The following is a 23,753-nucleotide window of genomic DNA, read 5'->3' on the forward strand; positions in this document are numbered from 1 at the left end:
CAGTGGTTAGTACCAGTAATGGGAGCTGTTGTGTGTATTGTCCATAAAATGAGTAATGTAAATGTCCATAAAGTTAGATTTGAATATCACTGCTTATTAGACAAATGATTTCGATGAGGCCATATTAGGAGAATAGTAAGATAAAGGATAGAATTTCAAATTTTAGGTAACGTTAGTAAATGTCCTGACATTAACCGAGAAAGGAGTTTAAAATATAAGAGGAAAAGTACCGCCATCAAAGCTGGTGCCATGGTTAGATATTCTTGCCGCACAGCTCACCTGTGTGAAGCGCGGGTCCTGCTTGCTAGTATGCATGACCTTTTCCTTTCCTTGTAGTTGGAAGAGTTAAATGAGAATTTGAGTCAAGAGAAAGTCTCCAAAACCCAGCAGTATAAGCTAAATGTAAGTTGGAATCAAAGTTGTATGTTTGTTGCTAAATTCTCGGAAATCTAAACCTGCTTCATGGGGTAGCGACAAAGGGGTTGGGTATATTTTGTTTCGGCAGCGTTTAAATCAACAGTGCCAGCAACCACCTTGCTAGTACTGTACTAGGACAAATTGATTTGAGTTTTTGGATTATTATGTAAGTTGCGTTGAGGGAGAGCTCAGATCTTGGATTCTGTCTGCCACGAACCAAGTTGAATTTCATTGCACTGAGGATGATCTATTGATAGAAAAGGTGTTTAAGGAATTCCCCAGGCCCTATTTTATGCTGCTAGTGATTACATTACTTATTTATGTGATGAAGATACTTACTTGATATTGTCTTTCTGAAAACATTTGTACATTTTAAGTTTAATTGTTGATTTAGGATTGATGTGTCGTCATAAGCACACAACAGATTTCTTTTTCCCTTGCTGTGCCTTTTATTTTTGAAATGGTTCTTTCTTTTATTGACATTTGTGGAGTGGAAAGAGTGATAGGTCTTATACAAAATAATTTTCACATTCCAGTTCTGCTGTGTTAAATGCCACAGGTGCGTGAAGGTGAATTGCAGGAAGAGGTCCAGCATCAGAAGAAGCTGCTCGTAGAACTCCAGGCGCAGTTGCTTCAGAAGGAACAGGCAGCAGAGCATTACAAGGCACAGGTGAGCTTTTTTTATCCTGCTGGACTAGAGCCTAAAAAGGCCTATTTTCACTTTCACCTAGTAGTGCAATTCCTTATTTATATCATTTTTACTTCATGCCCACCCGGCCTCTCCATCCTAGATGCCTGAAACTACCACTCCTCCCAACATGACTTGCATAATCTGTGGGTAAATGACTGAAAATGACTGATGATGGGGGGAAATTGATATTAAAGTCAATAGATAGAGCTCTACAGGCCATTTGCTCAGGGATGTACCCATACTTTCTAGCCTCTTAATCTTCAGTAAAGTGTTCTGTCTCCTGAATGTGGAGAACATATTCTGAAAAAAGGGGTGATAGAACCGACTTCATCCTAAGCATACACTGTAAATCCTATATTTTGGTTGGCCTGTAGAAAAGTTATAGAAGTTTGAAAAAAATTAAATAGTAAAGCGCAGTATTCTCATCATGATTAATTGGTCTATATATCAATTTTACTGTACTTGTTTTCGGCGGGGGGCCTTATAGAATAATTTCATTTATTTTCAAAATTATTTTTCAAATAGGTTTTAAATTCATACTATTTAGTACATAAATGCACTTGTAATACTAAATCTAGAACTAGTTCTCATGGCTTGTATACATTATTCATCTTTTAATATTTATTAAATACTTGTTCTCCATTATTGGATCTTTCATAGATTCACATGCTTGAATCATCTGCAGCCGTCTAAGTGGGAGTCCCACGGTACCATAGTAAAGCAGTATGTATCACTATCATAGGCTATATTGGTAATGAACAGGGGGGGCGTGGCCGAGAGCTACAGCATGGCGGACGTGTAGGTGATGAGCTCCCTCCCAAGTCAGGCAGAAATCCTGCAATTCTCCGTACAACGGAGCGGAGTTGTCCGATTATGGGGATATATAAAATACCCTAAAGTTCTGCAACATGTCTAAAGTGAAAAAAACAAGGACTCTGAGCCAAAAGGGACCTAGAGCATCGATCGACTGCCCCAATGAGGCTGACAGACCTGTGGGCCCGGAGAGCACGAAAGTGAAAGCGGCAGCCTTTGCGGCAGCCTGGGCGACACCTTCAGGACCGATGCTACAGAGGTCCATACCACAATGCACCGGGAAAAGTATTCCTTTCCTGAACCCACGTCTGGGCCACGAGTGGAAGTGGCGACGGAGCTGGGGGCCTGGAGAGCATGGTGGCCTGGGTGATGCCTTTAGGACCTGTGATAAAGAGGACCGCACCACATCTTACTGAGAGCAGGGTCCTTTGGGTTTTCACGTCTGGCCCACGACCGTCCGTGGCTGGAGTGACCGGGATGCAGCTACTTTGAAAGCGGTAAGACGACCGGGGCTGGGGCCTAGCTCTGAGAAGCTTTCCTGCTGAATCGCGGGACTCCATGAGATCGGGGGGGAGGGGGGCTTAGTAGCCGACTTGCAGATGTTGCTGAGACGGAGGGGCCCTGGACTAAGTAGACTTACAACCCGCCCCCCCCCCCCAAAAAAGTGGATCCCAGACCGACCCACGGGCCTGACATAAGCCAATAACCAGACCATCGAGATTCTCGATGGGACAGAGGAAACAGGGTGCAGGAGCAGCGTGTTCCATGAAAGCGGGCTCGCAGGCATAGCTGCAGAGGTATGGAACACCGGAGTTCCACGATTACCTGCCATAAACGCTGGGGGCTGGCATCTGGGGGAGGGAAATGAGGAAAGCCTGCAAGCAGTTTCAGGGCCCCCCAGAGGCCCTAGGGAGCAGTGGTGGGAAATACTCCCAAAGAGAGGTCTTGCTGCTGAGAGTTGAATGAGAGTCCTGGGACACCTCTAACTCCACGCACAATAGGAGACAAGGCTGCACCTGGGAGGACACTGATAACTGAAGAGTCGCTATCTGGCTTTGAACATAAAGGACAATAACCTCCCTCTGAGATCATAACTAAACTAGATGTGAGGTGAGAATAAGCAGCGAAATACAACTGGGGGCCCCAGAACTCGTGAGAGTCACTAAAGTTGCAAGGGTGACCGGAGAAAAGGAGCTACCCTCAAGATAACGTGGGGGGCCCCATCTTTGATCCCCAAGTAAGTTCAATCCCTCAAAGCACTGGAGCACCTTGAACCATAGGCTCCTGAAGTTAATTGGGCCTTTCCGAAACAAAAGAGCACAACGGGGGCATCTCAACCTGCCATGAGAAAGCTCTCTCCAGTTCCCCCTGAAAACAGTAGCGGGGACCCCGTGAACATAGATTCCGCGTTGCACCTACATCTCAACAAAGTACTTGCTGCCATAGCGGATACCAAGGAGACACTCCAACAACAAATCGGAGCAGTGTCTGTGGGGCTGGGTCTACTACAAGCGGAGCGCCGCATGCTGGCCGATAGTTAAGGAAGTGGAGACTACTGTAGAGGAGCTTATCCCAGAACAAAAACAAGGAGAGGGTCGCTTGAATGATCTTGCACCCAGTGTCTGAACTGGAACATAGAGTTGACGATGCAGAAGGGAGGAACAGAAAGAATATTATTAGAATAGTGGGTATTCCAAAGGGGATGGAGGGCACGGACATGAGTGTTTCTAGAAAAATGGCTCAACTACATAATGCCACCTGACTCCCTCTCGAAGTTCTTTGCCAAAGCAAGGGCCCATCGAGTCCTGGGACGGCCTCCTGCCCCCGGACGACCTCCAAGACCAGTGGTAGCCAAACTACTACATTTCAAGGACAGACTCCATCCTACAACAGTGTAGATCTTGAGGACCTTACATACTGGACAACAATAAGATATTGATGTTCTTGGACTGCACTGCAAGAGTGCAAACAGCGAGCCTCCTTCATTGAAGTGAAGAAGGCTCTACGAGAGGCAGACCTGCAGTATTCCTTGATCTTTCCAACAAAGCTATGAATCGTATTGGAGTTGGCTCCAGCATTTCTGTCACTCTCCAGAGGAAACGTGAACCTGGCTTGAAGTGTACGGAAAGGGCGCATCCTTGCCCAAACCACAACCGGACCCTAGGAGGCCGAAACGCACAGTGGGGCCAAAACACAGATGCCCCATGAAACCCGGTGTACTACAGAAATCCACGATATCAGACACAAGACAGGAAGGCTGCCCTACAAGCTGTAGCATCGCTAATGTCATCCCAAAATTCAGAAAAACCCATGGTCTCATCTGAGCACTTTGCTCAGTCTTTAGACATCCCGAAAATTACACCATTTTCGGCAGATATTACATAATGAGGAGAAACTCGAAAGCCCCACACTTGTTATACAGAACTTGGAAATAAAATGACTATTCATACCATGATTCCCTAGGGCGAGCAATGGTTGACCTCCCCACGAGCTGGAGTACTGGGGTGGAAGCAACGCCCTCGTTTTTTCAGGACTTTTTTTTCTCTTCTTTCTGACTCTCAAATCCCCCAAACTCCCCTCCCCCCCCCCCCCCCCCCCCCCCCCCCCTCTCACGAGTGTCCTGCCTGAGGAGCTGATGGTGGCGTTCTATGTGTATTGTTTGGTTACAGGTTTTGGCAGCTGGCCGTTGCCGGTCTGCACTCGGGTTTGTAGTTCTTGGGTTTGTTTGCTACACTGGGGTCCCTCGTTCAAGGGCTGTGTTTGGGTCCGGTGGGGGGAGTGGAGGGAGGGGGTGAATAGAAAATGGCTAACCTCATGGCTGGTGCTGAAGAATTTAAGCTGATTTCCTGGGATATTAGGCATGGGTTCTCCCGCCAAACAGTATAGTATTCTAAGTTACATTAGACGCAGAGGGGCACAGGTGGTGATACTTCAAGAAACACACGTAACGGCAGATGAATTCACTAGGCTCAAACGTAGATGGCTAGGCCAGCTGTTTGCGAAGGTATACTCAGCATATGCCTGAGGGGCCCTTGTTTGGATCAAGCTGGTGAGGGACTCAGCCTGTCGCCTGATTGGATCTAATTTGTTTTGTCCTTTTTTGAAATTTTTTATAAAGGACATGGGCTATTAAACTGATTGTTCATTTCGATTATATCCTTTGAGAGTGCTACATACTGCTTTACTATGGTACTGTTGGACTCCCACTTCGGAGACAGGGAATGATGCAAGCATATGACTTTATGAAAGATACTAATACTCGATCTGCAGTCACAGGTAAATAACTCGTTTCTTTTTCTTCATCTGATATGTACCCATTTCCTTACTATCCAATTATTAATTACTTAATTGTCAAGGGTTTGAAGCACTTCAGCGGTGTGTGAGGCATGCTCTATTTCACAGCTACATTTCCGCTGCTCTTACAGTATTGTGCCCTTCATCAAGACATTAGTCATACAGGTTATCTCCCGAGGCATTATTCCTATTCCTTGTGCCAATAGGGCTTCTTGATGGTTAATTGCACGGTAGATGACCCACAGAGTCCTCGCTTGTGAGTTAATTTTCTCCTTAACCGCGGTTAATTGCCACCCTTGGTTCCTCAAAGATGCACGTCGACCTAGCCTCCCGCTACAAGCCACTCAGTCCAATGGTCTGAGAGAACACATGGATATAAATATGAAGGTGGCTTTTGGTTTCCCATGCCGGTTTTTATTTTCATTCGCACCAAGCCAGGGACCTCGAAAAATATACTTGAAAATATACTTGCCCCGTCGCAATGGCGAGTCCAATTTTATCAGTTTGAGCTAATTGTAGCACCCACTGGTCCATTCTGGCCAGTGAACACCATCTAGAAAGGAGCAGGTGTTCTGTTCACTCAGAATGTGAATGAGCAATAAAGGTAAAAACTTTAAATCTTGTTTTTATATTGACACATTTGCAAGGAAAGAAGTCAAATGTCAGTTCGTCTTTTTTCTAATTGCTGCTCAGTAAATGGAGTTTATTTTTCTTTCTTTTACTACATTTAGAGGTTTTGGTCTGGTAAACATTGTGAAACAGAAGGCTGTAAGATGTCATATTTTTTCACAACATTTCTATTTTAGCCAATAACAATATTAAATTATTCTGTATCCTTAATGTTTTTTTCAAAAATGTTTGCATTTCTTTATTTCAAAAATTGTTTAGTAACATTGAAAGCTATAATTACTAATAAAAAGACTCCTGATGGAAACTCATTCAGTGTTAGGATTTTTCTGTAAACAAATGGCCATCTTTCTGCATTTGACAGATTGTTTTAAGGCTTCACCTGCTCGTGCTTGCATGGTTCCTCTTCCTGGGGGAGCCGGGCCATTTCTGAAGGAAAGTGCCTGTGGCTGTGCAATGGACTGTGGGTGCCCTATTTACTCTCACTATATTCTTAGTGAAGGACCTTTCATTTCCTGCTAAACTGGATGAAAAATGAATTTGAAGAATGAAGTCTTACTTTTGATATGGCTGTGGCTTGATGCCAGCGAAGGGGTAGACACTCGGCTCACACACCACATGTCCTTCACAGGGTTTTGTAAGGTTCTTGCTTTTCGGTTGGAAGCACCGTTCTTCCTCATATCCGTGTTCTAACTTTTGTCACATGCCTAAGAATGAGAACCCAGACCAGGTGCCCATCCTAAGTCACTTAATGCTTTTCTCCATTCTATTTTTGAGTTGGAAAATAAAGTGAGCTGTAGTAACGGGCCAGAATACTACATCCTCTGCTCACTTTGACTAGCACTCTTAGCAGATTACTGAAAAATAGGCTAGTGAAGTGATATGCCATTTTTGAGTCCATGTTCAAAAGATTTAAGAGATTAGTTGCTTGTAATAGGGTCAAACTAATTTTCTGAGAAATTTTCATAGATCCAAAATGGCACTTTCAGCCCTTAACATATAGCAAAACTATCAAAATGTATGTTTAGCGATCCATTACTACTTTGTTACATTGTGTTAACATGTCAAACAATTAAGCTCAGATTAAATTTAGGTGATCTTGCGCGGTATTTTTTTCTCTGCATACTTAACCATTTGTTATGTGAAAGGATGGCAGCCTGTACAAAAAGGAATCTTTTAAACTAAATGCCCCAGTGTAGTATCCAGGTATACTATACTATGTAAGAAGAGTAATATGAAAGTAATGCACTGGTCATTTTACTAAAAAGCCCATGCAAAGTATATATACTGTATTTCCAAAGCATTGCATTTCTCAGTAACAGTACTGTCAATCAAAACAAAGTGCTTATGCCATTACAATCCAAACTGTGTTACAACTGTATATTTACTCCAAAGTGTTTATCACTTACCTGTGCCAGGCTTGCTTGGTTCTAGGAAATAAAATAACTAAGAATATTTTTATACAAAAACAATTGGTCTGAAGCTCAGTCTTTGAGTGTGCGAAGTAATTTGCTGACTGAGTGTGTACAACAAATGCTTAACACTGTCTTCTGATAAAGCCTTACTGTTCGACTACACTACCACAAATAGAGAGTGAGGTGCTATCTACTTTACCTCTGCCAACCTTTTGGGTTCCACTGGACTGTGCACACTATAACTCACGTTGTTATAGTATATACAGAGCCAGCTTCCTACAGTCAGTATTGATAGTAGGTGAATTGCCAAACACCCCAGGCTGTAAACATTCAATGCAAGGTGTAGTAACAGGCATATGTGAAAAGAGTGCTGTCACCAAGCATTTGGGATAGTGGTGGAAACATGACGCCAGACCTTTGGCTAAAAACATGGAGTGCAGTGAGTAAGTAAACGTTTTGTGTCAATTAATAAAAATTGTTACAAAAGGCCACGCAAGGCCTACCTTTTGTGTTCCACTGGACTCTATGCACGCTATACCTCACTTTGGTATAGTATATACAGAGCCAGCTTCCTTGTGTGAACACTTCAATCTGATAGCCATCTAGCCGCAGATTCCTTAACTTATAATACCCCCAGGTGTCAAACTGGATCTGGAAAACTTCTTCCCCAGCAGTACCTCTGCACGCTGGGGGGGCGTCTGTGTCTGGCTCCGTCCTGATGTCGTCCACGGAAGCGATGTCAACGGAGCCATATAAGACTCCCTCGGCATGCTGACGTCAGTTTTCTTCTTTTCCACATCCCAATGCGAATCCAGAGTTTAGCGGTTTCTCTGCCTGTTTTGGTATCAGGCCTTCGACGCCTTTTTGGCGTGTGGAACAGTGTGCTGATGCCTGCGGGCTTCAAATCGTGTGCTTCCTATTCGCGGCAGATGCCGGCGACGGATCCACACGAGATCTGTATGTGGTGCTTGGGCGAGCACTACAACTCCGAGTGCAACGCCTGTCGGCAGCTGAAGCCAAAGTCCCTGTGGGAACGTCGGATGAAACTTCTGTCCACCCAGTTGTCCCGGTCAGAGTCCTTGCGACGCCAGCTTCTGTCTCCAGCGGAAGGATCCAAGCAGCGTAGTTCTTCCTCCCACGCTGAGGTCTCTGCTCTGTACAGGTCCCGGAGTCGCTCACATGGATGTCGTTCCCCTGCCTCAGGTAAGCACCAGAAGAAGTCACGGAGGTCATCGACCTTGCCCAATCATGACTTCAGGGGCCCGCCGCTCCAGGTCTTCACCGGATGCAAGCCCTCAGGAGTCAGCCCCCACCTACCCACTGTTTCCTGGTGCTGGGGTGACTCAGACCCACATGGAGGCCTATTCCAGGGCCCTGCAGGACCTCATTGGGTCACCCCTCTCTCCGTAGCGCGCCTTTGGGCCCCACAGTGGGAGTAGGGACTCAGGTCGGCGATTCGCCGGTGGATTTACCATTGGCACCGACCGAGTGCCTTGACTCCGGTTCCGGAGTTGCTGCGACATTGGGACAAGGCCCGGATGCGCATTGCACTCTGACTTCTAATCCTCCTGATGCGTCTTCACACAGTCCAGCGGGGCGTCCTGCGGGGCATCCTGCGTCGTCGCTGGATGCGGCTGCAGCGTGGAGTTTGACTTCAAGTTGACTTCGTTCCTCCTTGACAACGCCCGACGCAGAGTGGAAGAGTCCTCTGCGGAGGTTGTTGGCGCTGATCTGACGCCGTCCCGACGTCTGACGCTGGTTCCGTCCTTGGCTGTTCCTCTGCTGGAGGATGTGATGTTCACCGCTCACAGGGTTTTTTCCATGTTCCACTGAACAGGAGCCCATGGGGCACTGGCCGACCCATATTTTTTGTGGGGCGTTTGTCGTTGGGTGGACGGTTTAGCCTGCAGCCGCATCCATCGGATGACAAGCACAGGCCCCTGCAGTGGATGCATTAGTCCACTAAGCCACCAGACCCGGCTGCTTTACCAGAGGGCCCTAGTGCTGACCTACTCCAGCTTATTTGATATGGTTGTGATATGGCACGGTTTTCTGTTCGGTCGGCCATGGACACCACTGACTCCATGGCATGGGTCGAGCTATGGCCAGCTCAGTTGCCCTGCGTCACCATGCGTGGCTACATGATGGCAGTTTCCCCGAAAATGTTCTGGAGCGACTCTGGGATCTGCCCTTTGATGGGGACCGTTTGGTTGAAGAGCATGCCGACTCAGCGGTCCAGCGTCTCTACTCCGGATATCTTTGACTGCATGGGTTTTAGTCCCCTATAGTGGATCTGTATTTTTGTGTGACTGGTTCAAGAGGTTTTTCCCAGAAAGATTGTATGGCCCGGGTTTTTTCCCTTACTTTGGTACAGCTGGGCCAGCTGTTTATATGGTTCTTTTCAGACCTGCCATGAGCTTGTCTCAAGAGGTGTCCCTTGTTTTTATAGGGATGTGAAGTACCCTATGTTGGGTATTAGTTTGTTATTGTGTTGCTGGTGTTCCTTGCCAGAAAGTTTCAGAGACTCCCGCCGAGCTCTCTTTGCTTTATCTGCGTCCCTGGGGTTTTTTCTTACTGGGTTATGCTGTGGGAATCTCCCCCTGTTACATGCTGCCGGACTGACGTGGCCCTCTCCTGGAGCTTCTGTATTGCTGCCTACGGTTGTTGTGTGGTGCACTCAGGCGTCTGTGGACGCAGTTTGCTCTGGTGTTTTGTTGGGGCTCTGCCATTTCCGTCTCGCCCAGAGCAGTTTTCACGTCCAACTACCTTGCTTTTGGCTTCTTTCTAAGCGCTGTTGGCTGTCTTGGTTGTGGGTACGCTTCCCTGTGGGTGTTCCGTTCAGCTTCGGATCGGTTCTTTGTCACCTCTTTTGATCTGTACTGTGGTGTGTTCCTTGAGCCATTGTCTTGTATGCGCTCTCTTGCTGTGGCCTTCTCCCCTGGTGTTGGAAAAGGCTTGGGCACACCCTGTTGGGGGTTGGCCTATAAGTAGTAGAGTTTTAACCAGAGCGGGCCCCTCTCCCATTTGTGTTGTGCACCTGGCCTCCCTTGGAAGGGCCCCGGCATGGGGTCAGATTTCTCTGTTTATTGTTGCACATGGCTCAAGTGTTCTTCTGCTGGCCTCTGCGGCGGGTTTCAACAAATTCTTCGGATGACCTCTAACTTCATCCTGTATACATATCTTTGTTTCAGACCTATGTCTGCGTGTTATGGACTTCTTCTTCATACTTGGTGTGATAGTCCGTATTATCGCCTGTATAACGGTAGATCGGTCTTCCTCCCTGATTGGGGGGTTGGGGCGCTTTTCTTGTGGTTGGACTATTCCGCTATGGTTTACAGACGGCGGTATTGTTACTACCTTTCTATTCTCCAAGGGTGCTCTTCTTGTTTACCCTGTTTTGTCATTTCTTGACTTTTCCAGTATTTTGTGTGCTATGCATGCACGTAAGTTGGTCGGCATGCAGGGTCTCCCTGCGGTGGATCCCGGGGATTTCCCAGGTTCCCCATTTCTCTTTTCCACCCTCTCTCCCTCAGGGGAGCTAGTCTTGGACATGTTCGGCTTGCCGTCTCCCTTGGTTATTGGACCCAGGAGGACAATTGCCTGGTCGGCTACCTGGTGCTGTGCAGTCTTCTCGGTCGGTCCGCACATGTTGTTGCGCTTGATTGGGCCCTGCATTATGTGGTGTAGTTCTAGAGGTACACGCTACCTGTTTTCGTGTATTCTTGTCATTCACATTTATGAACCTCCTAGTAGTCATATTTGTGTGTTTCGGCATGATGCCCTCTGCCATGACATGTCACTTGCTGTCATTTCAAGTTGTGCTGCCCCTATTTCTGAATCTGTACGGATACTGTGCCCCTTGCTGGTCCTTTGTCTCTTTCGGATCCGGTGGTCCTATACTCAGCTTCCCTCTTTTTGTGGAAATCTGTGACATTCTGCCATTGTGCACTAACTTTTCGGGTCCTATGACTACGTTTCGTCCCTGTCTGGCCGACAGTGGCCTTGTGTCGTCCTCTAATGGACTGTGGTACCTTGCTTCCCTTGCTCATGCTCCGCCCTGACCTTCAAAGTTTTATGTCCACTATGCTAGCAATGCTGAGCCTTATGGGTCTAGTGTCAGCTACGCTGGCATTGTGGCCCCCACCTTGTCAATCAATGTTCTTGACGGTCTACTTTCTTCGGGACCATGGTGGGGTTCAGTCTCAGGCCCTCCTCCAATGGGGTATAGCTATGGTATCTATTCTAAGTTAAGGAATCTGCGGCTAGATGTCTCTTATCGGATGAACGGGTTACTTGCCTTCGGTAACGATGTATCTGGTAGAGACACAGTCTAGCCGCAGATTGCTTAACGCCCGCCCATCCTCCCCATTCTGCGAGAACCTTTACAGGTGGGGTTCTACCACCTTGCCTCCTTTCAGGTTGCTGTGGTCTTCTTACGGGGTGCTCTGGTTCACCTACCTCAAGGGAGGGGTGTGTCATTCTGCTTTAGGCACGTTCGCTTTCCATCCATTTTCTCTTTTTTGGGTGCCTAGGTTATGTGCTTTTCGTTGCTTCTCCATCGGGTTCTTCTGGCTTAGTTTATCATGGTTTCTAACCCTCCCTCCACCCTCGTCTGTCTCCCCATGTTCTTTGGGTCTCCTTGTCTCTGCTGCAGGCCCTTGGGTTGAGTTTCTATTGGACTATGCTCAGTGCATAGGTCATTAGGGGGTGGAGGGGGGGGGGGGGGGGGTGCCACTTCTGTGAGGTGGTTTACTTCTGCTAACTGGCCATGAGTCAAGACTTTTCAGTCCTGTACCCTTTTTCAGTTGCATCCTTTGTCCACAGATTGACTGTCGTACAGTTCCATCCTGTGGTTGTGTTCTGTCCTTGATTATCATGTCATTCATTTCCACTGCCGTTTTCTCTTTAGGGGGGCATGGTTCTTTGCTTGGTGGGATTTTTTTTTTTTAAGCGGGTGCTTATTCGCTGCCTTCAGTCCCTCCAAATGTTGAGTACTTTTTCAGCACGAGATGGTTTCCTATTGTTTCGAAGGTTTTTTGGGCACACTGTTCTGATACTCTGTTTTCTTAGTGGCTCCTCGTTGTGGTGCGGAACATTTTCACTACAGAAAACTGACGTCAGCATGTCGAGGGGGTCTTATATGGCTCAGTTGATGTTGCTTCCAAGGACGATGTCAGGACGGAGCCAGTCGACGCCGCCCCCCGGCATGCAGAGGTACTGCTGGGGAAGAAGTTTTCCGATCCAGTCTGATGCCTGGGGATATTAGAAGTTAAGGAATCTGCAATTAGACTGTGTATCTACCAGATACATTGTTACAGAAGGTAAGTAACTCGTTCTATTAGACAACTGGCTGACACAGGCTTGGAGATCCGCAGGATCTATAATCCCACGAATCTCTAAGCCTGTGTCAGCCAGTTGTACAATATGAAGTGTTAACTATGAGTAGATATACTGGACATTAGATGGTTGAATACGGATGTCTCTCCAGTTCCAGGACACGTGGCAAGTTTCTTTGGGGTTCTGCTAGTCTTTCTTGACCACCTTTCCTCCTTCCGAATGGGTCCGGTCTGTTCAGATAATGGTTGCATTTCCATATTCATGTTTAAACCACAGTCTTGTAGTTCCAGTAGTCTAGAAGAATGATGCTCTGAATAGGTACATTACATCAAATCCCTTTTATCCCAGTGTTCTGTTCAGCAGAAAGAACCTCCTGTTCACCTGGCTCCCGTCTCCCAACTCACAAACTGAGCATTATTCTTGTGGTGGAAGGGCGCCAAGTGTCCAATACCCTGGCATCAGGGAATCTCCTTGACATCAGATTGCTCTGAATGCATATTGGGTTGGGGAACTAAGGGTCTACATCAGGTGTTCAAACTGAGGTCTAAAAATTTTAGAATGTATTTTGCTGTTGAATGTCACGGTTGTTACCAATAAAGCTTTTTCTAGAGGGGCAAACGGCTTGCAGGTCACCACCGTTGCCATATGAATAAACCAGTTAATTCCCACTGTGTCCTTAAGCTTGTGGCCCTTTTTACTAGGAGATAATTCGGTAAGATGCAGGTATTGAAAAGTAAAAAGAAAAATATATGATCGTAAATGTATAAATCTAAGCAGTACACAGTACCTGAAAGAGACACGTTAGCGATAGATTCCTTACCTTAGAATATCCCCAGGCGTCAAACTGGATCCGCAAAGTTTTTCGTCAGCAGTACCCCTGCGCGTCGGTAGGTGTCGTCGTACGGCTCCGCGTGCGTCGCTGGTGTCGTAGTCGCCAAGATGACACCGCTGGAGCTACTTAGACACGCCCACGTGCGCTGACGTCAGTTCTTTCTTTTTCCACCCCGGCAAGCGCAAATCCGGAGAGAGCGGTACCCCCAGTCATTTTTTGACTGATTATTTGGGACTTTTTGTCTCTGTTTTCAAGTATATATCACTCTACAGGTGCATAGGGATGCCCGGTTTTAAGTCCTGTGCGGCCTGTCCCCGCAAGATGTCTTTGACGGACCAGCACTGTGAGTGTCTCCACTGCCGGGTGCGCGACCACGACTCCGGGTCGTGCCCCCACTGCCGGGCCATGGCTCCTAAAACTTTGCAGGAGCCGACGGAGTCAGGTAAGGCGAAGCACAAGAAGGCGAAGAAGCGTTGTTGCTCTTCGCCTAGCCGGTCGCGCGATGTGGCTAAGGGTGCAGGTGGCGCTGCCTCTGCGGCTCCAGCCGAGCCTACACAGTTGCCGATGGCCTACCCTCCCTTTCCTGGTCCATCGGCGACTCTGGCCCAGCTGCAGGAGTTCCTGTCAGCCATGCCACGTGTCTTCGGACCATCCGGCCCGCCGGTGCGCCTTCGGGCCCAGCTGGGGGTCCTCGTTCTTCGACATCGCAGGCCCCGACGTAGTCGACGCTAGGGGTTGGCAGAATTTGCATAGTCGTGCTACGCAAAGCTCCGTGTAACAGTAACAAATCTCCGCGAGCACGGAAAAGTTCCGCGAACATGTGGAATTGCTTGTTCCGCCTGTTCGCGATGCTTTTTTCCTGTTCGCGAGCGCTGTTTGCGTGCACGGGGAGAAATATCTTGCGAGCAAGATTCCGCGGAATTTTTGCCAACTGCGCATTCTCCCGTGCAGCGCGAAATCACTCAAATTCTGGGAGTGGAACGGAATTTACCGCCCAGGCCTACTCGATGCCGAACGACCCCCTTGGATCCAGGCCTGGATCCCAATCCATGCCGGTTGGCCCTGTGCGACCGCCACCGGCATTGACGTCGATGGCACCAGCCGCAGCCCCGACTGACGCCATCCCCAGTTTCCTCCCCGGCGTGGAGCCGGTGCTGGAAGGGTGTCTACTGACGCAGATTCCGACGCTGTTTGGGAACATCTATCCCTATATCCACCGCCATCCATATGTTCCACCTGTTCAGCAAGCTGTGGAGGACTGGGAGGGGTCTGAGGACCCTCTCGCAGCTCAATGTGAGTTAGACCTGTACTCAGATGAGGATCTGGGGGATGCAGGTGACCAGGATTATGCTCCGGAACCTGGCACACTGTCTCCTTCTACCGTGGCTACTGAGGGTGGCGGCTCATATTCTATGGTGTTGCGTAGGGCAGCTGAGGCTCCCCACCTCGAGCTCCCTACTATGGCTGTCAGGGCTAACTTCCTGACAGAGGTGCTTCAGCCAGCTTCTGCCTTTATGGAGCCGCTGCTGCCCTTTAACGATGCACTCTTGAACTTTCTTTTGGGCACCTGATCCAGGCCCAACACAGGGGTTCCTGTAGACAAGAACGTGGCCCAACGCCCAGCACCAGGCGACCCTGTTTTCCTCTCCCAACACCCCACCCCCGAGAGCTCGGTTGTCCAAGCCTCTGCGTCACCAAGCACATTCCCTTCTGCACCTCTGGACAGGGAATCCAAAAAACTGGAGCAGTTTGGGAAGATTTTTTTCTTCCGCCAGTTCGGGCATGCGGTCTGTGAACACCGCTGGTCTCTTGGGCTTTTCGCTCATTCTGTGTAGGATACGGTTGCGTAAGTGCTGCCACAGGATCTGGTTGTGGCTCGGGCAATACTTTGCCAAGCTATTGCTGAGGGGAGAGACGCAGCCAAATTCACCATTCGGTGTGGTCTTGACACTGCTGATTCACTCGTCAGAGTGATTTCCACGACAGTGGTGCTACGCCTGGCTGTGGACAACTGGTTTTTCTGGGGATGTCCAGAACACATTGATGGACATGCCCTTTGATGGCACTCACCTGTTCGGCGATAAAGCAGATTGTGCATTGGAACGTTTTAAGGACTCGCGGGCTATTGCCAAGTCCTTAGGCCGTTCAGTTACACGCACTCCTTCTGCTTTTCGCTCCTTTCGTGGCCAATAAAGGGGGTCCCAGGCACATTTGTTTCAGAGCCACAGGCCTGCGCAGCAACAGTTTCAGCGCGGACGTGGGACCTGCAGAGGCGGGTCACGGAGCCAGCGTGCAGGCCAGTCCAACCCCCCCCCCCCCCCATCCCCCCCCTCTCAATTGCAGCCACTGCCTCCAAACCTTCCTAGTCCGGTGTTTCGGGCCCACCAGACGCCAGTGGGTGGCAGGATTCGCCATCATCTCCACCACTGATGCACCATCACATCTGACAGGTGGGTTATGCAGCTTGTCCAAGGGGGCTACTCCCTCCCCTTCGAGACTACCCCTCCAGCCATGCCACCACAGTACCACAGCATTTTGGGGGATCACTTGACACATCTCCAGCAGGAAGTTACAGCCCTCTTGGCCAAGGGGGACATAGAGCGCGTTCCAACGCCAGAAGTAGGTCGTTGTTGTTACTCCCACTACTTCCTGGTTCCAAAGGAGGACAAGGGCCTGCGTCCTATCTTAGACCTTCAGAACGTCAATCGCTTCCTCCGGAAGGAGAAGTTCAAGATGCTCACACTTATTTTCATACCCCCGTCCTGCCGGCCCACCTGTGTTACCTGCGGTTCACGGTAGACCATGAGCCCTTCCAGTTTACCATGCTCCCCTTTGGCCTTACCAGCGCCCCATAGGTGTTGACGAAAGTGATGGCGGTGGTCGCAGCTCATCTGCGCAGATCAGGGGTTTGTCTTCCCCCTATCCTGATGACTGGTTGTTGAAGGCGGGCTCGCCCCAGGCAGTCGTCTCCCACCTCCAGACTAAGGCCGACCTCCTGCATTCGCTGGGGTTCTCCATCAATTCGCTGGAGTCACACCTGAGTCCCTCTCAGAAGCTCCCCTTCATCAGAGCGGTTCTGGATTTAACACAGTTTCGGTTTTACCCTCCTGAGCAGTGAGTCCGGGAAATTCAGGCTATGATGCCGATCTTTCAGCCTCTATCCTGGGTTTGTCAGGATGACCCTCTGGCTCCTGGGCATGATGGCCTCCAGCATCCTGCTACTGCAACATGCCAGATGGCATATTCGGGCTCTGCAGTAGGACCTGAAGTTCCAGTGGGCACAGCATCAGGGCAACCTTTCCGATCATGTCCAGATCTCGGAGGGCCCTGCATGACAATTGCAGTGGTGGCTCGCGAATCGTGATTGGGTCAATGCCAGATCCCTTCCCCAACCGGAGCACACAGTGGTGACTGATGCGTCCCTCCTGGGATGGGGTGGGCACTTGGGAGAGGCGGAGATCAGAGGCCTCTGGTCTCCCGGGGTGTCCTGACTCTATATCAATCTTTTGGAGCTTCGGGCGATCCGACTTGCACTCAAGGCATTCCTTCCCTCTGTCCAGGGAAGTCTAATGCTGGTATTCACGGACAACACCACCGCCATGTGGAATTGCAACAAACAGGGCGGAGTGGGGTTGTGGACCCTATGTCAGGAGCCTCCGCGCCTCTGGACATGGCTGGAACAACAAGGCATTACCTTGGTGGTTCAACACCTGGCAGGTTCTTTAAACGCCCGGGCGGACAAACTCAGCCGCCGGTGCATGACTAATCACAAATGGCGTCTGAATTCTGACGTGGCACAAGGTCTCTTTCTGCAGTGGGGAGGGCCTTGGTTAGATCTATTCGCCACCGAAGAGAACGCGCAAAGTCATCAGTTCTGCGCGTTGGAATTTCCAAGGCGGCACTCGCTCGGCGGCGCTTTTCGTCGCGAGTGGAGCTGCGGTCTGTTGTACGCCTTTCCGCCTATACTACTTCTGCCCAGAGTGCTGAAAAAGATTCGGCGCAACCGGGCCCAAGTCATCCTTGTGGCTCCGGATTGGGCACGAAGATACCGGTATCCCGAGCTACTCAGCATGACGATCGATCCCCTGATCCGACTGCCTCTTTGGGAGGATCTTCTGTCGCAGCAGCAGGGAATGGTCCTCCAACCGAACCTGTCCAGCCTCCACCTCCATGCGTGGGGATTGAGCGGCGTTGACCGCTTTTGACCATCCTTCCGCAGTCTGTCTTTCTGGCAGCCAGGCGTCCCTCCACTAAAACAGTATACGCCTGAAGGTGGAACAAATTTGTGGCATGGTGCGCAGCAAAGGGTGTTTATCCCCTTTCAGCCCCTGTTTTCGAGATCCTTCTGTTCCTTCTCTCTTTGGCCCAGCAGGGCTCTGCTCTGGGCTCTATCAAAGGTTATCTTTCAGCCATCTCCGCCTTTCTACGGCTTCCAGATCAGCCTTCTCTTTTTAAGTCCCTGGTTGTTAATCGCTTTCTCAAAGGTATTACACAAACGTTTCCCCCCCCCCCGTGCCTTTCATAATGCCCCAATGGCACTTAAATATTGTTTTGACCTATCTGATGTGCGCTCCCTTTGAGCCCCTTCATAACTGTCCCTTACGTCTTCTCACTCTTAAGACGGCCTTCCTGGTAGCTATCACCTCTGCCAGAAGAGTGAGTGAGCGAGCTCCAGACTTTCTTCCAAACCTCCCTTTCTTTCTGTTCATCCGGACAAGGTGGTTTTGAGTACTCGTCCTTCTTTCTTTGCAAAGGTTGTCACACCCTTCCACATCTGGCAGTCCATCACTTTGCCCACCTTCTTTCCGCCTTCGCATCCTTCAAAAGAGGAAGAAAGGCTCCATCGTCTGGACCCTAAACATGCACTCTCCTTCTACCTGAAGCGCACACAACAGTTCCGAGTGGATGACCAGCTTTTTGTTGGCTACGTGGGTGCAAAAAAAAAGTCGGGCCATGTACAAACGAACCATCTCTCGTGCATCAAAGCATGTTACTCGTTGGCTAAGAAGGAGCCTCCTGTGGGGCTGTGTGCCCATTCTATCAGGGCAACGGCGTCCTCTACTGCCATGGGACGCGGCGTTCCATTGCAGGACAATAGTCAGGCAGCTATGTGGGCCTCTCTGCACACGTTTACCAAGCATTATTGCCTTGACAGCCCATTCAGGAGAGACAGCTTATTTGGCCGTTCTGTTATTCGTGACTTTCTGGTGTAATCTTGTTCGCAGACCCACCACCGGGGTTGGTATTGCTGGGGTATTTATTCTAAGGTAAGGAATCTATCACTAACGTGTCTTTCAGATGCACAAGTTACTACTTGTGTAACAATAGATCTGTAAGAAACATTAGCTAGTGATAGATTCCTTACCGCCCCACCCATCCTCCCCGTTCTGCGAACTGATTTCTAGGGTTAAGGTCATCCCTTTCAGGGCCCTAGTTTCATGGCACCAGTGGTCAGTTTCTGGCATGGCTCCGTGTTCCTGGCGCGGAAAGTAGTGTACAGAACTTACGTCAGCGCACATGGGTGGCGCCTAAGTAGTATCCGTGACGTCTTATCGGTGCCTACGACGCCAGCGACGAACGCGGAGTCGCATGACGCCACCTTCTGACACGCAGGGGTACTGCTGACGGAAAAACTTTCCGGATCTAGTCTGATGCCTGGGGATATTGTAAGGTAAGGAATCTATCACTAACTAATGTCTCTTACAGATATATCAAGTCCCCTTTCGTAAATAGATTCCTTAAGGGCATTACTCCTCTCCTTCTGATCCCTTCGTAATGCCTTAGTGGGACTTGAACTTGGTTCTTACCTATTTGATGTGCGCTCCCTTTGAGCCGCTACACAACTGTCCTTCTACTCTTTTAACCTTGAAAACTGCCTTTCTGGTGGCCATCACCTCTGCACGTAGGGTGAGTGAGCTACAAGCTCTTTCTTCCAAGTCTCTCTTTCTGATAAGGTCGTCCTCCGAACTAGACCTTCCTTTCTTCCCAAGGTGGTCACTTCTTTTCACATTGGGCAATCCATCACTTTGCCTACCTTCTTTCCGCCTCCGAATCCCTCAAAAGAGGAAGAGAGGCTCCACCGTCTGGATCCAAAACATGTGCTTTCCTTCTACTAAGGTCGCACCAAACAATTCCGGGTGGACGACCAGCTCTTTGTTGGTTACGTGGGCGCTAAGAAAGGGGGGGGGGGGGCGAGCACAAATGGACCATCTCCAGGTGGGTCGTTATGTGCATCAAAGCCTGCTATTCTTTGGCAAAGAAGGAGCCTCCAGTGGGGATGCGCTCCTATTCCACCAGGGCAACGGCAGCTACTACTGCTTTGGGAAGAGGAGTCTCCCTAAATGACCTCTGTCAGGTGGCTACGTTGGCATCGCTGCACACGTTCACCAACCACTACTGCCTGGACAGTCCAGAGAGGCTGCTTCTTTGGCAGTTCTGTTCTCCAGGACTTTCTGGTGTGAACTTGGTTCACAGACCCACCTCCGGGGTTGGTTTTGCTGGGGTATCTATCCTAAGGTAAGGAATCTATAACTGTTTTTATCAGATAAACAAGTTACATACCTTCAGTAACGATATTTCTGTAAGAAACCTAGGTTAGTTATAGATTCCTTACCTCCCCACCCATCCACCCCGTTCTGCCAACTGATTTCTATGGTAAAGGACTTCTTTTCTGGGCCTTAGTTTTGTGCACCAGTGGTCAGTATCTTGCATGTCTCTGCGCTACTGACGTGGAAAGTCATGTACAGAACTGACGTCAGCGCGCGAGGTCGCCTAGACAGTAGATGCCACGATGTCATCCCGGCGACCGCGGAACCGACCGACGCCACCTTTCGACGTGCAGGGGTACTGCTGATAAACTTTCCGGATCCAGACTGACGCTTGGGGGTAATTTCAAGGTAAAGAATCTATAACTAACCTATGTTTCTTACAGATATATCGTTACCGAAGGTAAGTAAATTGTTCATCACACCCGAGACAAAGAATCATCTCCTGGTCACATGGCTGTTCCCACACCAACTCTCAATTTGGCAGAATGTTTTCAGGCAAGTCAAAGACAATGTCATGCTGCTATGAGTACATAATGATCACGCAACTCCTGTATTGGCAAGAAGCAGTGCTGGTGACACTCAAAGATGCTATTCCACGGCCATCCTGAGGCTGGTCCCAGTGCATCACAAATTTCCTGGGCTGTTGATTCCACATCAGATAGGTATTAAGAGACTGTGCTCAAAATTAAGACAATGCTGCCCCTCTCTGGAACGCCTGTGGCCCCATCCTGCCAGCTTGCCCTCTTTTGCCAAGTAGTGCAACTGGGCCTCCTCCCATCTCCTGGCCAGCATCAGCCTATTCTACTCCAGCCTTGGAGGCCATGTCGGTCCTGAATTCTCAGACACCAACTCAGACTCCACCGGTGCCCGCTCCTAATCTGGCTAGCAACACCCATTACTCATCTGGAACAGACGTTGGCATGCACTAGACCCATGTCTAGTTGTGAGATAATTAACGTTCCCCCAGCATTTCCTGGATGCCAATACTTCCAGAGGCTCCGAAGTGTTTGACATGATGCAATTTGTTACCCCTCATATTTATGCTGGACTATACCTGGTTTTACAAAATGCTAGTGGCAGAGGCACATCTTCTGCTAAATAATTAGATTCTCCACTAGAGATCCACACTGCGGACAGTGCCTCTTACACAGTTGTTGCCCGAAGAGCAATACAAGAAATCAGACTTCCAACAATAGACTATCAGGGAACTTGGAGATACTACGTCTGTGCCCTTACTACCATTTAGGCCTGGACAAACACCCTAATGTCATAATGGGTGAAGCCCAGCTTGGTTTCCGCAGTTAGTCTCCTGGTAACTAGGCAGCATAGGCTATCCTCTGCAGAGCCTGTTTTTCTACATTAGCTCTCTCCCCTTGAACGTAATGATTCAAGCTTCTAAAAGTAATGTCACCCATAGTGCATTCCCTTCTGCGCCACCAAATAGGTGGGAAAGTGTTGTCTTCGGTTAGCCTTGCTCTGAGGTCCCTCAATGTTGTAGCCTTCTGGGCAGCTCTACACAAGCTGTTTGGGATATGTCCAGCAAGATCTTGCTGGCTGTCCATGACAAATTCAGGAATGCCCGTGCCCAAACAGTTCAGTACATAAAAGACAGTGCAAAATATGCCTTGGGTCATCCTTGACACAGTGGACTGGCTGGGCCTTGCCATGGGCGCCAGCTTCACCATAATGTGTCATACCTGAATGCGTGCCAGAAGTTTTTGTGCTGACGTAGAGGCCTCCTTATAGACATGCCTTCTGATGGCTTAAAACATTTTGGAGATGAGACTGACTTGACTTGAGAATTTTAAAGACTGCTGCATTATAGTCTTTTCTTTAGGCTTACTTTCATTGCCATGTCAGTTCCATCAACTGTAAAGACAAGTCAGAGAATACTTGCAGGGCTTAGCCTAACCTCAAACCCAGTCCTTTCTGCCAATACAGCAGCAATCCCACACATTTGCCAGCCCCAGAGCATGTGGTGCGAGAATTGGTGGTAGATTTGGTCATGGGCGTCACCAGAGGTGTCAGTCATATTTCTCCTCAGTATTTTCATGTGTATTGTCATCTCCGGCTAGGAGATATACCAATCGGATTGTGTTATGTAAGAAATACTTAGTTTTATAAACACTGTGTGGTTGTGGTTCTTTTTCATCTAAAATACATTGGCTATTAAATGTGGTAAAACAAGTTGCTTTACACTCATTCTGGACTAAGCCTGAAGGCTGCTCTCCACAGCTACCACTTTGAGAGCTTTCAAAGGTTATCAAAGACCACTAAAATCACCATAAGGGTTGTCTGGATTAGTGCAAGGTGCATCACTCCTTAAGGTTTGCACCATCTACTAAGCCAGCCTCCTACACAGCTATTTTTGGGACCCGAGATAGCTGGAGGGCTAATGCCAATTTTGGATCTTCGCATCCTAAACTCCTTCCTACAGAAGGACAAATTCAAGATGTTAAATCTGGTCCAGGTCCTGCGAAGTCTGGATTCGGCAGTCTGAATGTTGTACCTGGACTTGCAGGGCCTGTACTTTCATATGCCTGTCCTGCAGTCACACAGACGTGAGCTATGTAGAGTGGTTAGAGCATCTCTATTTGCCATTCTGCTATTCGGCCTCTCATCTGCCCCTCAGCTATTTTACGAATGTATGACTGTGGTTGCAGCTTATCTTCGCAGGTCGGGGATACATGCATTCCCGCACCTTGATGACTGGCTTATGAAGGCGGGCTCACCGCAGTCAGTTGCTGACCACATTCAGATAATGGTCATCAACTTTCGTCTTTGATTTTCTGTCAGTAAGCCAAGGTACCTTCAGAGGCATGCAGACAGGAGTCCAGTCATAGGGGCCACCCTGGGCACGGTGTTCAGAGTTTACCCGCTCGCAGCCTGTTTTGGACATTTATAGTATAATCCAGCTCCTTCAGTGGGCACTTATTTATTTGAAGAGTTTTATATAGCGCTGTCTAGAGTCAGTTATTATAGCGCTTTACATGAGGATCTTTGTGTTACAAGTTACAAATTACATCGGTTACAAGAGCATAGTAAGAACACAGGAAAAAGAACAAAGTTAACAGTAGTTCGTCAGAGGGAGGGGGCAGAGGGAGACAAAAAGGGGAGATGAGAACTATGCCTAATTTCCAGCTGGGTAGGTGATGGTCAAGGGGGTGAACCAGGGCCTATCTCCTCTGTAGCTGTCTAGCAGCTCCACCGGGCATCAGCCATGTTGCTCAGGTTTCCGCAGTAGGAAATAACAAAGATACGATTTGCATGGTTGCATTAGTTACAGCAGTTGCATAATCAAACATAGGAGATCAGGACCCCAGTAGAGGAAGGAGCGAAGGGAGGGGAGGAAAAAAAAGAACGGGGCAGGGAAGCAGATCAGTTCAGGTAGACTGGCAGTGGAAGAAAAGTGTCTTATGGAGCCCCAAAAGTTAGAGCAAGCGGGACCATATCCCAGGTGGGGCCACGTAGATACTCGGGCCAATAACATACACCACGCAGAGTCAAGACAATCCACTTTATTCGATTAGTTAAAATCATAAAAGTACAATACACAACATAAATAGACTATAAATACAAACATTTAGACAAAATATATAAAACAATCACTCTTATAAAATTAATTATAACCAAAATTCTCAGACTTCTCGATTTGCGTATACAATAGGATTTAGACAGTATTCAACAATTTTCTATTTTTCTTGAGCCTCACAGCAGCAACAGAAAACACGCAATGTTAAAAATATCCCAGGGGTTGCTCAGCGTCTGCAAATAAAGTA

At 48.6% G+C, this 23,753-nt stretch overlaps 1 protein-coding gene across 11 annotated transcripts in view; it reads left to right on the forward strand.

Annotated features, from left to right (window-relative positions):
- The window catches only part of NUMA1 (nuclear mitotic apparatus protein 1), a 734,824-nt gene that overhangs the window by 377,941 nt on the left and 333,130 nt on the right, over positions 1 to 23,753 (forward strand). For all 11 annotated transcript variants that reach the window (XM_085623424.1, XM_085623417.1, XM_085623420.1 and 8 more), the window contains one exon: positions 977 to 1,087. In XM_085623424.1, coding sequence (XP_085479550.1) covers positions 977 to 1,087 — 111 coding nt within the window. The remainder of the gene's footprint in view (positions 1 to 976; positions 1,088 to 23,753) is intronic.

The sequence above is a fragment of the Triturus cristatus genome, chromosome 8 (assembly GCF_964204655.1).
Source record: "Triturus cristatus chromosome 8, aTriCri1.1, whole genome shotgun sequence".
NCBI classification, from domain to species: Eukaryota; Metazoa; Chordata; class Amphibia; order Caudata; family Salamandridae; genus Triturus; species Triturus cristatus.